Source organism: Electrona antarctica (genome assembly GCF_951216825.1).
Source record: "Electrona antarctica genome assembly, chromosome: 1".
Classification (NCBI taxonomy): domain Eukaryota; kingdom Metazoa; phylum Chordata; class Actinopteri; order Myctophiformes; family Myctophidae; genus Electrona; species Electrona antarctica.
In genome coordinates this window covers 8,359,803-8,374,608 of record NC_136806.1, presented here as the reverse complement: position 1 = coordinate 8,374,608, position 14,806 = coordinate 8,359,803, and the positions used below count along the sequence as shown (strand labels likewise).

Genomic DNA, 14,806 nt, shown 5'->3' with positions numbered 1-14,806 from the left:
CATTCATACACCGATGGCAGCGGAAACCATGCAAGGTACCAACCAGCACATCGGGAGCAATTAGGGGTTCAGTGTCTTGCTCAAGGACACTTTGACACTAACTCTGGGGGAGCCCGGGTTCGAACTGGCGACCTTGCGGTTCCCATCCGGAAACTCTACCCCTGAGCCACCGCCGCCCACGGGAGGCAAGACCGAGTCAAGACGGAGACCAGATTTATTTGTATTATTTTCTCACAGGTACAGAAAACACTCTGAGAGCAGGCAGGCTGAGAGCAGGTCAGCTACACTCCGTTATTTAACAAGATGTCTATAAGCGCCAGGCAGCTCTCTAGTAATGTTAATGTGAATGGGATCCTAATAATAATATGCCTATAATACATTTATTTCATTGCATTGTAGTGACTCGTGTGGACTCGGTGGGTGGGGGAGGGAGTCCCGCGTCCGAGACCGAGTCAAGTCCAAGTCAAATTAACCGAGACGAGACCGAGCCAATGAAAACGTGGACTCCAGACTGGACTCCAGACGGGTCAAGGACTGGAGTACTACAACACTAGCTCCTGCATTAACACTGGAGTATGAACGGGACACAACATAAAGAAATGCAATGTAAAACACACCAGATTTAGCCAGAATGCTATTCGTCATATACGTAGTACCCAAATAAAGCAATAAGCCACAAGAGGTCTCAGGTTACCGTGGATTTTATAATGGGTGAGAGGCGTGGTGAGACACGAGCACAGCGAGTGTCTCCAACCCTCTCACCCACTATAAAATCCACGGTAAGCTCAGGCCTCACGTGGCTTATTGTTTTTCTAAAACGGTTACAAACATAGTAACCTAATAAAACTATTAAATTCACAAAAGTAGCTACACTTTGCGCCCACCAGAGCGAGCAACACTTCCATGTTTTTAGTCAGCCAGTGTGATGGGGGAATATGATAGGAGGCGCTTCATGTCTTTACGAGGCCGCCCTGAGCTACACATTCACAGTCATATGAGCGCGGGCGGTGTTTAGACGCCCGCACGGCATGGGCTTGTAAGGCAATCAAGCGCTCCCCTTCCCCAGTACAGCTACAGAGCTACGGGATCATCTGGGAATGATATAAAGTGATTGAAGGTGTGGATTATCGGTGAGATTTACAACGGTCACGTGACGGTAACCAGCCAATCAGAATCAACTATTGGGACTCACCGTTTTAGAAGATAGCATTAAACCAGCGATAAAACACAACTAACAAGAACAGAAGTGTCTGTTCAAAGTGTTGCCACCATGTATGGAGGAGGTATCGGAGGCTCAAGGCAGCACAAACAGATTGAAGAACAGCCTCCTCCTCCAGGCTATAGAAATAAAATAAAAATCAATGAACATCTTCTGTGGTACTACGGCCTGGTACGCTGATCAGGTTTTTTTTTTAAACTTTTTTTAAATAAGTTTAGTATCGTTATTTATGTAGGCCTACCGTTTTTTATTGCTATGTTTTATGGAGCACCCCCCCCTGCACGCACGCACGCACGCACGCACGCACGCACGCACGCACGCACGCACGCACAGCGGCCGAGGTGGACGGGTGGGACATTTATAGTCTTTTTTATTGGCCTAAAATATTGTCTATACACAGACTATATATAGACTATATACATTCATGAATCCACTTGCTGACCGGCTGTCGGCATTGGGCATTTTTTTTATTGTGACCCATTAACATCCTATGGCAGGCAAAAATGTCAAAAATGCCAAACTTTCCTTTTTAAGTAGCGTGTAACTTCATGATTCTGAATCAAGCATTAGTTTTGCACAAAATACACTCCTTGGGCTAATACGGCCATAGACATCATGACAAATGCGATGAGGTCAGCACATTTTGGGCATATTTGGGCAAGTGGCTAGGAGTGTATTTTGTGCAAAACTCATGCTTAGAATGGATTCAGAATCATGAAAACGCCCTAGTTTGACATGTCACATGCTACTTAAAGCAAAAGGAAACTTTGACATTTTTGCCTGTCATAGGATGTTAATGGGAGGGTCACAAGAAACTCCTATAAAAAAACCCAATAGTGACAGCCGGTCAGCAAGTGGATTCATGAATGTATGTATATAGACAATATTTTAGGCCAATAAAGAAAGACTATATACAACATTTCCCACTTTAACCCATTTTGGACTGAGGTCGATAAAAAAAGTGGTGCTCAACCTTTTTCATGTCAAGGACCCCCAGAATTATCTCCATTGGGCCACGGACCCCCATCTCAAAATATGTTTGCTCTGAAATATATATTCAATGATTTGCGCCACATTTTAACGATTTTTCAAAAATAGCAGACCTACAAGCTCGTAGCGCGCCACTCGGTGGCGCGCTATGAGCTTGTAGATCTGCTAAATTAAATGCTAAATTATAACATAATGTTTAAAACACCAAAAGGAGTTCCCTCCCAAAATGGGTTAAACAAAAGAAGCCTGTCTGCTGCCGGACTACAGTGCATATATACTTGTACAGTACATCCGTGTGACAATAAAAACCATTAACTTTGAATGACAGATAATATGCATGTTGTTGATGTTACTGTGGCCATAGACCTTACTGATTGCTAGCCCACAAAGTGCATGATGGGAAGAAAAAGTTGAAAAAAAAGTTCCACACCACTTTCCCTCGGCGAACTCGGCTAGCCGAGTTGGAACGATGCTCAGACACGTACATAGATGGATAAATAATGACAACGCGTCTTTGCATTGTTTCATCTGCCCGATGATGATCATCCTCATTCATCATCATCAAAAATAGACAAATAACAGTACTAACGTAGCCCCAATATGTTCCCTCAGTCCCTACGCTCATTCTGTAGCTGCATTCGAAAGCCAATTACCGACGAACTGTAGATGGGATCAAGGTGTACTTTTTTTCCTCGTAAAAGTAGACATTCAGGGCTTTCATTCGGTGTATAATACGTATAGGATATTTTTTGTGTTCATTTTTATATCTACCTGTCAATGTCTGACATAAAACGCTCCATAACTCAGCTTTCTGTTCAAGAACAGCATGTTCCTACAAAAGCAGGTGTTACAAAGTGGACAAATTAAGCTTTCTTTTGAGGTATGCGGTGCAGTGATTCTCGCTATAATAATAATAATAATAAAACTTTATTTGTATAGCACCTTTCATGACATGAAATGCAGCTCAAAGTGCTTTACACAAAAAAGAAAAGAAAGGCAGGGCATAAACAATACAGTGAGGACATGAATAACTTTTTTTTTAAAAGACAGATAAATCAATTAAAAGCAAGGGTGTAAAAGTGGGTCTTGAGCTGAGCTTTAAAAATGTCTACAGAGGCTGCCTGTCGAAGGTACAGTGGGAGTTTGTTCCACGCCGTCGGCCCGTAGAAGCAAAAAGCTGCTTCCCCGTATTTTTTAGTTGCCATTTTTTTAGGCAAAGCGAGAACAAAGCGAGAACATTTGCTGTCGGCCTTGGAAAAGGGTGGTCCTCTATGCCTGAAATGGCTACTAAGCTGTGTTTTAATTGTGTTGTGTTTATTATCATGATTTGTCACAACAAGAGTTGGATCTTGTCCGAGGCTTAAAATGTCTTTAAATAAAATATTTTTTTTTAAACGGGAAAAATGAATGGGGAATTATCTTCCGGGCCTGTTGTCGGAGGCGGGACTGCTATGCTCTATAGAGCGTCGCAGTCCCGCCCCCTACCATGGACCATGGAAATGAATCCCAATGCATTTTTCCCATAGACATTTCAGAAAGTATTTATTTAAAGACGGTTACGCCACGGACAAAGCCAACTCGAGTCGTGACAACTCATGACAACACAAACAATATTTTGGACCAAACGAATAATTACAAAGAAGAAAAACAACAAAAAAAGTGTTGTAACCTGCCGTTTTTTTCTTCTTTCTAATTATTTTTTCGGCCCCCAAAAATTGTGTTTGTTGTCATGATTTGTCACGACTTGAGTTGGCTTTGTCCGCGGCGTAAACGTCTTTAAATAAATACTTTCTGAAATGTCTATGAGGAAAATGAACGGAGAATCATTTCCTGGTCCAGGGTAGAGGGCGGGACTGCTATGCTCTATACTATAGGGACATTGGGGAGATACGAGCTTTCATGCGTCCATCATGTATAATTCTGTTTGTATCTGCAGACTGTGCTGACCATCGATATGCTGAAATATACACGTCAGCCTCGGCAGGGTGACTGTGTTCCTTAACCCATTCTGACCTGAGATCAGATTCTAAAAATGTGACTAAATTTGACTGAGGGACTGCCATTGGATTTTTTTGAATTTTCGTTTTGTCATATCATATGAAAGCAGGGAGTCATAGCTTCAAATAGAGATATTGGTTGTTGAGTTTGAAGTTTGAAGATACGGCTTATAGAGTAATGTCTTGCAGAAAACAACAAGTTGAGAAAACAGACTTGAAAGGTTCACTTCTGTGGTCTCTAACATTACACCTAGCACCTAGTTTAAGCATTTATTTCATATTTACATGTCGATTTCAGCTCTGACACTTATTCCAGACATGCTCTAGTATGTGAAGAGTCTGCCTGTGATATTAACTCATTCAAAAAAGTTTTCTGAAAAAGCTATGTTTCTATGTCAGTGGTTCTTCGATTTTTCAAAAATAGCAGACCTACAAGCTCGTAGCGCGCCACTCGGTGGCGTGCTATGAGCTTGTAGATCTGCTATTTTTCAATAGCTAAAGCATAACATAATGCTAAATCAAAAGGGGTTCTTGCCCAAAATGGGTTAAACAGAAACAGTTGCAGCGACAGTGCCACACAAAGAAATCCTCACTGTTCATTTATCAATTTGTTTTCCTGTGTGAAAAGGTTAATTCTCTACAATGTGATTAGTAATTGTTTCTTTAGAGTAACAGGAGGCTACCTCGTCTATAGGCCTCCTCCAGCTCTAATGAAAATAAAATACATTTTTCTGGTGGGTTACTGCCAATTTCAGCAAATCAATTTTACACTGTTCCGGTTCCAATTTTATCTGCTCATCTATTTGTGTCGTCTGTCTGTCTGTCTGTCTGTGTCTGTCTGTCTGTCTGTCTGTCTGTCTGTCTGTCTGTCTGTGTCTGTCTGTCTGTGTCTGTGTCTGTTTGTGTCTGTCTGTCTGTCTGTGTCTGTCTGTCTGTCTGTCTGTGTCTGTTTGTGTCTGTCTGTCTGTGTCTGTGTCTGTCTGTCTGTGTCTGTCTGTCTGTGTCTGTGTCTGTCTGTCTGTGTCTGTCTGTCTGTGTCTGTCTGTCTGTCTGTCTGTGTCTGTGTCTGTGTCTGTGTCTGTGTCTGTGTCTGTGTCTGTCTGTCTGTCTGTCTGTCTGTGTGTCTCTGTGTCTCTGTGTCTGTCTGTCTGTCTGTCTGTCTGTCTGTCTGTCTGTCTGTCTGTCGGTCGGTCGGTCGGTCGGTCGGTCGGTCGCTTGGGAAAAGGGAAAGTTCCCAGTTCGAGCAGATGGGTGACGGTGTGAATGTAATACATAATGTAATGCAGTCTGTAAAGGTGCTGCACATATAAATGTACCATTTAGTATACAGAATGGAGGATGATGTTTATTTATGGACTATAGGAAGGTGCGTTGATCCCAAACGGAGACTCGCCAAGGCTGTGACCTTTGAACCAGCATCCTCACTCTCACAGAGGAGCCATCCATCAATGCTACACAACACATGCATGCTACACGCACACACACACACACACACACACACACACACACACACACACACACACACACACACACACACACACACACACACACACACACACACACACACACACACACACACACACACACACACACACACACACACACACCGATCATTTTGAAATTTCTTTTGGTTAATTGCTCTGCACTAACACATGCACACCGCACGCACGCGCACACCGCACGCACGCACACACACACGCACACACACACGCACGCAGGCACGCACACGCACACACACACCTACCCTCCAGGGGGGCGTAGCTCAGTGGGTTAGGCTCCTCAGGGAAGGAGGCGTCAGCCAACTGAAGCAGCAGGAGGAGGAGAAACGGGATGGGCGGGGCCATGGTCGCCATGGCAGCACAGCACTGGAGAGGGAGAGAGAGAGAGAGAGAGAGAGATTACTGACCAGTCTCTCTCATGTGTGTGTGTGTGTGTGTGTGTGTGTGTGTGTGTGTGTGTGTGTGTGTGTGTGTGTGTGTGTGTGTCATGTGTGTCTGTGTGCATGTGTGTGTGACTGTGTCATAGTCCATGTGTGCGTGCGCGTTTACGAGTGTGTGCACACATTATTTGTGTCCTGGCATTTTGACAGATTTCCACACGGATAAGAAATGACTGATGATAGGTCAGCCATGATGCGTGTGTGTGTGTGTGTGTGTGTGTGTGTGTGTGTGTGTGTGCACAGCAATATCCTGAGAATGCGGGTGTGTGGCGTGTGCGTAATCATCAGACTAATCTATTTAGTCACTTATAAAAAAATCTATTAGACTAGCAATGACTACTATTTTAACTTTTATTTTAACCAAAGACAATCACTTATCCTATCTGTAAATGAAAACACAAACAAAGCCATTAAAATGCAATGGCAGCGCTCATGTGCTGCCATTGTGTGCTGGAGGTGTAGCATGGATGATTTGTGTGTGTGCGTGTGTGTACGTGTGTGCGTGTGTGATCGTGCGTGTGTGTGTGCGCGTGTGTACGTGTGTGCGTGTGTGTGCGCGTGTGTACGTGTGTGCGTGTGTGATCGTGCGTGTGTGCGTGCGTGCGTGCGTGCGTGCAGTGTATAGCGTGGATCCATTGTGCTAAATGTCAGTCCATTGTCGGGCGGAGTGAAGTGAATTCAAGTGTGATTCCTCCCGGGGGTCTGACTCACAACACCATACAATTAGAAAGCAGCTTTTTGGGGGCTAATGGTCCGACTGCTAATTGTAATTGTTATACAGCCACACGATTAAAAACGCTGGTCCTCTATACTCGCTTTTTAAAAGTTAAACAGCCCGTTCTACTTCAACCGTCACTGGATCAGGGACACCCAACTTGAAACAGCTCAAAAAAAAAAAAAAAAAAGCCTACCTTGTTGGTAGGCTTAAACCACCACCACACATTAAAACCTAAAACCAGGAAAGCATCTTTGTCATTTTAGATCGTTGGCTATAATTATCCGTTTAGCATGTATGAGGTAATTCACACATCCTACCTGGATCGCTGATTTTTTTCCCCCCATTAGACTTTTTTTCACATCGCGTCAAATTGTTCCAAAAGATAAACAAATCCCGACAGTTTGACTCGTATGGATATGAATCCATAGGCGGATCTAGAAATGATGGGCCCATAATTTGCGCCCCGACGTGGCGCATACTGTCTGCACATGTGTACGCATAACAATTATGACATATAGCAGGGGTTCTCAACCCGTGGGTCGCGACCCCTCGGGGGGTCGCCAAATTATTTTAGGGGGTCCCCAAATTATTAAAAAAAAACAAAAAAAAAAACATGATTTTTCAAAAATAGCAGACCTACAAGCTCGTAGCGCGCCACTCGGTGGCGCGCTATGAGCTTGTAGATCTGCTATTTTTAAATAGCTAAATTATAACAATGCTTAAAACACCAAAAGGGGTTCCCGCCCAAAATGGTTTAAGGTTATTGTAGCAGTCAATTTATATTGGGGGTCGGGAGGGGGCGGGGCGGGGGTCCCGAGACGTTGCCAAAGCATTTCCGGGGGTCCCCGGCCAAAAACGTTGAGAACCCCTGACATATAGGCCTGCGATATTCAGAATATCAAGCTCAGGGAGACCCCTATAGCTCAGGGGCTCCTGGGCCTGGGCGCAGCAGGCCGGTTGGATAATCCTCCCCTGGAAGAATCAACTGACGGAGAGAGAAAACGCTTCAGTGTTACCGCTGCCCAATCAGTTTTTCCAGTGCATCAAATATGAGTGACTGACTGTCATAAATGATACAGAGCCACAACCAGCCCAGCTATATCGCGGAGACAGTTTGTTCATTTTGGACCACAATGCTTGAGACAAGATGATCTTCATATAGAAAAACCTTCAGGGGACGAACGAGTGACGTCAGGACTTCTGTATACTCTATTGTATCACTCTGTACTGTTTTGTAATCTGCAAAGTATTCAATCAATACATCACAGTGCATTTTGCAAGGTTTTGAAGAGAAAATACCATCACATTTTATTGACCAATTCTTTTCCAATTATAATGGTGGCTCATTATGCAGTGTATCCTCACGGTCCCAAAAGTGGTCCCAGGCCCACAGGTTGAGAACCGCTGGGACCGACGGAGAAGAAATGGAGGGAAGAGCCGAGGGCGGACCACCGCCCACCTCTCTGCCAAAGGTCAGAGGTCAAGAACGTTGTGAATTACGAGGGGTGGGGAGGGGCTGTTAAAAAACGCTCAAAGGCTCGCTAGGAGGTCAACCGGTCGAAAATGCACGACACACACGTGTGCGCGCACACGCACGCACGCACGCACGCACGCACGCACGCACGCACGCACGCACGCACGCACGCACACACACACACACACACACAGCGGCGGGGGGGGGGGGGGTCAAAGAGCCAGCTCTAGCCGCCACCACAGCATATACATCAGCAGATAATCCAGCGCCATAAAAAAAAGGGAAGGCAGTGGAATAACATTAGTGTTGATGAGTTACAGGCACACATAAATCCTAGCAGGCAACATTCACACCACAGAGTAGACCCTTACAGACCCCCACAGACCCCCACATACCCCCTACAGACCCCCACATACCCCCCCAGACCCCCACATACCCCCACAGACCCCCACAGTACTAAACACCCTTATATCAGCACAACGTTCACACCACAGACCCCCACAGTACTAAACACCCTTATATCAGCACACCATGCACGCCCCAGACCCCCCCAGACCCCCACAGTACTAAACACCCTCATATCAGCACACCATGCACACCACAGACCCCCACAGTACTAAACACCCTTATATCAGCACACCATGCACACCCCAGACCGCCACAGTACTAAACACCCTTATATCAGCACACCATGCACGCCCCAGACCCCCCCAGACCCCCACAGTACTAAACACCCTTATATCAGCACACCATGCACGCCCCAGACCCCCCCAGACCCCCACAGTACTAAACACCCTTATATCAGCACACCATGCACGCCCCAGACCCCCCCAGACCCCCACAGTACTAAACACCCTTATATCAGCACACCATGCACGCCCCAGACCGCCCCAGACCCCCACAGTACTAAACACCGTTATATCAGCACACCATGCACGCCCCAGACCCCCCCAGACCCCCACAGTACTAAACACCCTCATATCAACACACCATGCACGCCCCAGACCCCCCCAGACCCCCACAGTACTAAACACCCTCATATCAACACACCATGCACGCCCCAGACCCCCACAGACCCCCACAGTACTAAACATCACTTTATATCAGCACAACATTCACTCCACAGACTCACGTAGACCCCCGCTACTAAACAGACCCAAATGACGCCCCCTCCGGCGCCTATGATATGGCTACAGAGAGAACTCAAACCTACATACTGTAAATGATACAGAGAAATCAAACCTATATATAAATTATACAAATAAACCAATCCTACATGATACACACAAGCCAAACCTACATGCCTATACATACACAGAAACCAAAGCTATATGTGAGTGGTAGATGCTCAGCGACACCTTTTCTATACTCGTGTATATTCCCTTGAGTAGAAAGACTTCACAGGACTCCGATGTAAAAAGATCACAAAAAATATTTATTCCAAAAAATATGTTCCTTAATACAGAAGTAATCAAAAAACAAGTTCTCAAACTCAAAAATATACTACGGTCAAAAAACCGTGTCGCTCTGACGTTGCCTTGTGCACAAACTGACTCTACTGCTCTGCACACTCTGCCTCAGTACTGCCCTGCACACACTCAAGAGATAATTAACTGAATCTGCCCTGACCTGCACACACTCAGGTGTTAGCAATGGCAATTAAGATCTCAGTTAGACAACCAGAGCTCTCTTCTTAAAGCTACAGTAACATCATAGTTTAACCTAAAGCACATCACCATGAATTAAACAAATTAACTTATTTAAACCTTTTAACATAGCTAATGTAACAAACATATAATGCAATATACATGAACTGTTAAACCAAAATACAAATCACAACAATAAAGCAGTAATTATTCAAATAATCATATTATTCAAACTTGGCTCCCACATACCGGCCCCTAATTGTACTCTTAACTGGAGACAATTACACAAAATATATAACACATGGAGCCAAAGACATTAAAGTCACTCTGTGTCTTCTTTCTTCGTTGCTTGATTACCATACTTGTGCCATTGGCTGTGTGTGTGTAAGCGTGTATGAAAGGGGGGGGGGGGCATAGTCTGTATGTAGGACTTTGAAAGCACTGTCTCATTCAGCCTCTTGGAGGAGGCAAATCTTCGTGATTGGCCTGTTGAGCGAACTGGTTTTGGTCTTGATACGGACCTGACGTACCAGTCCATACTTGTCTGGGATTGTCTGGATGATCTTTTCCATGACCCAAGAATTGCGTGGGGCAGAGTCGTCGACGATCAACACAATGTCTCCAGTGACGAAGTTGCGTGACAGACGGGTCCACTTGTGGCGCTCTTGCAGCTGTGGAAGATATTCTCTTGTCCAACGCTTCCAGAATATGTCCGCCATGTATTGGACTTGTTTCCACCTCCTACGTGCATACAGATCTTGTCTGTCGAACAGGCCTGGCGGTAGAGACGGCTTGGTCTTGAGGAGCAAGAGATGATTTGGCGTAAGTGCTTCCAAATCATTTGGATCGCCAGACATCTTGGTTATAGGCCGACTGTTGATGATGGCCTCTGCCTCACAAAGCAGGGTGTGTAGGCCCTCCTCGTCGAGAGTCTGTAGCTTAACAGTGGTGCTCAGGATCTTCCTTACAGACCTGATCATTCTCTCCCAGACTCCTCCGTGGTGGGAGCCTGTGGGAGGGTTAAACATCCACTGGATGCCACTCTGACGTAGAGTGTCCTCGAAATTGGAATTATTCCACTCTTCAATGGCTCTCTTAAGCTCGCGCTCAGCTCCAACGAAGTTTGTTCCATTGTCTGAGCGGAGGATTTTCACCTGGCCTCTTCTAGCTATGAAGCGACGAAGAGCATGTAAAAAGGAATCGGTATCCAGTGAAGATGCTACTTCCAAGTGTATTGCACGGACTGTCAAACACGTAAAGATGACTCCGTACCTTTTCACCACACTTCTTCCACGCTTTACTTCGAACGGGCCGAAGTAGTCCACTCCAGTGTTGGTGAATGGAGGTTCGTCTGGCAGGACCCTGTCTTTAGGTAGGTCAGCCATCTGCTGCTGTCCTGCAGCTCCATGTGAGCGCCGGCAAACAAGGCACTTTGAAAGGATTCTCCTTATAGCCGAATTTGCGCCAGGGATCCAATACTTTGAACTCAACTTAGAGAGCACATGATTGCGACCACTGTGACCCAAGTTCTCATGGATCTCCCTGAGGATCAGGTTTGCGACATGATGATTCTTGTCCAGGATTGCTGGCTGCTTTGCCTCCTCTGGCATAGCTGCCCTGCTGAGTCTTCCTCCTACTCTGAGGATGCCCTCTTGGAGGACTGGATTGAGCCTGCAAAGGCTGCTGCCTTTCATTACGCCTTCGCCTCTTTGAAGTGCAGCGATTTCTTTAGAGAATGTCTTTTGTTGACAGTAGCGAAGGATCTCCTGTTCTGCTTCTGTAATGTTCTCCAGAGTGAGCTTACAGGAGTCTGCTCTCAAGAGACTTGCCTTGAAGACTTTCATCTCCCGGTCCACTTCAGGGGGAGAAAAAGTAGCATTCAACTCTGTCCTTTTACGCCCGAGGCTCAGTAGAATGCTCTTGAGCTTAAGCATCCAAGCGACTGCCTTCCTAAGGTGAATCCAAGAAGAGAAGTAGTGCATGAACTCCAGAACGGCATCTGCTTGATCTGTAACTGCAGTAGCACTGACCACGGCGTTCCTTACCTCTGGGTCCTCCGTGGTTAGGTCCCCAGGGTTGTCCAAGTTCTCGGGCCATTCTCCCATAGGCTTGGTGAGAAATTCCGGCCCCTGTAACCAAGCGGGGGTTTGGATGAATTTCCCTGTCTTGAGTCCCCTTGAAGCATAGTCTGCAGGGTTCAGTGAAGTATTGACATATCTCCACTGGCCTGGTTTAGAGATCTTCAAGATGGTCTCCACTCGGTTCGCAACAAAAGTGCGGAATCTGCTTGTTCTATTTCTTATATACTTCAGCACAGTAGTACTGTCCGACCAGAACACAGATTCTTCGAGTTCCAGCTGCAGCTCCGATCTCAACATCTTGTCCATCCGAGCAGCCATGGTAGCTGCAGTGAGCTCCATGCGTGGAATCGTCATGGGCTTGAGTGGAGCCACTCTGGCCTTCCCCATGACAAATGCACAATGAACCATGTTGCTGCTGTTCCTCAGTAGCATGTAGCTAACTGTCCCGTAACCCTCTTCGCTTGCATCAGCAAAGTGATGAAGCTGACAGAATACTGCGTCACCAAAGCCTGCAGGCTTGTAGCACCTTGGGACACTGATGTCCACCAGCTGGTGAAGCTCCATTTTCCATGCTGACCATTCACGAGCCAAGTCATCAGGTATCAGATCATCCCAGCCTAACTTCAGTCTGCAAAGTTCTTGCATGATTCCCTTGGCTGGCAACACGACTGGTGCCAGGATACCCAATGGGTCATAAACCGAACTAACGATGGATAGGAGGTTTCTCCTGGTGGGTACTTTGTCTGGTATGACGACCTTGAACCTGAAGCTGTCTGACTGGGTACACCAGTGCACTCCCAAAGCTCTTTCTATAGGAAGTGCGTCACGATCCAGGTCAAGCTCCTTCACTTCCGTAGCCCTCTCCTCTTCTGGGATGGCAGATAGCACAGCTCTGTTGTTGCTTATCCATTTGGTGAGCCTAAATCCGCCCTTTCCACACACAGCTCGCAAGCTGTGGTACAACAACACTGCCTCTTCTTCTGACCTCAGTGATTTACAGTGAGTACTCGTGAGATTTGGTCCCTGCAGAAGTTGGTCATTAAGAGTGGTGCCCTGGTAGGAAGCTCCGCAATCGAAGACCACTCTGAGCTTCTGCTTCTTGGGGTGATAAACCCCATGGTGTGGCAAGTACCAAACTCTACCATCATCACGGTTGAGGTCCTCGCTGGGTACCTTCACGGCGTAACCCCTTTTAATGATGTCACCAAAGAATGCTGAATACTCTGTGTGGAATTTTGGATTCTTCACAAACTTCCGCCGTAAGGTTAGGGCACGCTGCTTAGCAATCTTACGGTTGTTGGGCATTCTCATGTCCTTGTTCCTCAGTGGCAGGGCGATGCTGTAATGTCCCTCCACAAGTGTAGCTGACTGTGTGGCCATGTCAATAAACTGGAGATCTTCTCTTGACAGCGCCAGCCTTTCCTCTTGCTCACACTCCGGGAAGTCATTCTTGAACTGCTGACTCCAGAGTTCATCCAGTCTGGCAACTGTTATACGGTTGGCTGAAACCTGTATCAGTCCACTTGTTGTTCTGTGTCCTGTGTATTCTCTGAGAGGTCCGTTGATGGTCCATCCAAGCCGTGTTCTTACAGCATAAGGGCCGTCATCCACACTGGCAATGACCTGCCAGGGTTCAATAGCCTTGGGTGCATTAGTCCCGATAAGCAGTCCTATCTCTGCATCAACCTTTGGGAGTAACACCTGCTGAAGGTGAGGCCACCTATTGACGTCCTCTTGCCGGGGAATGTTGTCTTTAGTTGCAGGAATGGTCTTCTGGGAGTAAGTATCAGGGAGCTCCAGAAAATCATTACAGCCCAAACTGCTCACTTCTAAGCCTGAAACCATGTGGCTGTGAACAACTCTTTTGTCTCCCATGGTCTTCAGCAAGATGCGTGTCTTTCTGCCTGTCATGTTGAGCTCTTTCATTAGTTCCTCGGTACAGAAGCAGGCGGTACTGCCAGGATCAAGGAAAGCGTAAGTGGTTATAACGTTTTGGCCTTTGTTGCTCTTGACCTGTACTGGAACTATAGCTAAGACACCTTCTGAGTTCTCAGCACCTGTAGCCCCACACGTCGTTACATCAGTACCCACATACCCACTTATAACTGACAGTCTTTCTTCCTTGTTTGTCTCGCCTTCAGTTCCTGGCTCCTTGTTTGCAACATTATATTTGGCCTTAATGTGCAACACTGTAGGGTGTGACTGTGTACAGACTTGGCAGCTCAGCTTCTCTTTACATGAATTACTCATGTGGCCTTGTTTTAGACAGCTGAAACACAGACCGTATAAAGTCAATCTTCTCCTTATGAAGCAACCTCTTAAGCTTCTTACATTGCTCCATAGTATGTTCTCCACCCTGACAGAAGAGACATGGTTTGGAAAAAGCAGAGACTTTGCCAACGACTTCACCCTTAGGTTTAGGACTCACTGCTTGGTTACTGGTGATAGTTGCGGCTGTGGTGAAGCCTGTCTTCCTTCCACTACTCTTGTGCAACCTCTCATCCACTTGAACTTTAGCTTGAGTCTTCGAGGTAACATCCTTTATGTCACCAAAGAGCGGGTGCAATAATTCCTTAGCTTGCTTGTTGAGGAAGTTCACGAGATCGTTGAACTTGGCTCTCCGATCTTCTCTGTCCTGAATACCACAGACTAAGCTTCTCCACCTTTCCCTCAGCTTGTACGGGAGTTTGGCAATAATGGCACGCATGTTAACCGCATTGTCTAACTCTTCCATGTATTCCA

At 46.1% G+C, this 14,806-nt stretch overlaps 1 protein-coding gene across 1 annotated transcript in view; it reads right to left on the bottom strand.

Annotated features, from left to right (window-relative positions):
* Positions 1 to 14,806, bottom strand: part of LOC306942711 (semaphorin-6B-like) — a gene marked incomplete at its 3' end in the record, with an annotated part of 140,327 nt that overhangs the window by 52,944 nt on the left and 72,577 nt on the right. The window contains exon 2 of the mRNA XM_079528727.1: positions 5,951 to 6,071. Within this exon, the coding sequence (XP_079384853.1) occupies positions 5,951 to 6,059 (109 nt within the window). The 5' untranslated portion in view covers positions 6,060 to 6,071. The remainder of the gene's footprint in view (positions 1 to 5,950; positions 6,072 to 14,806) is intronic.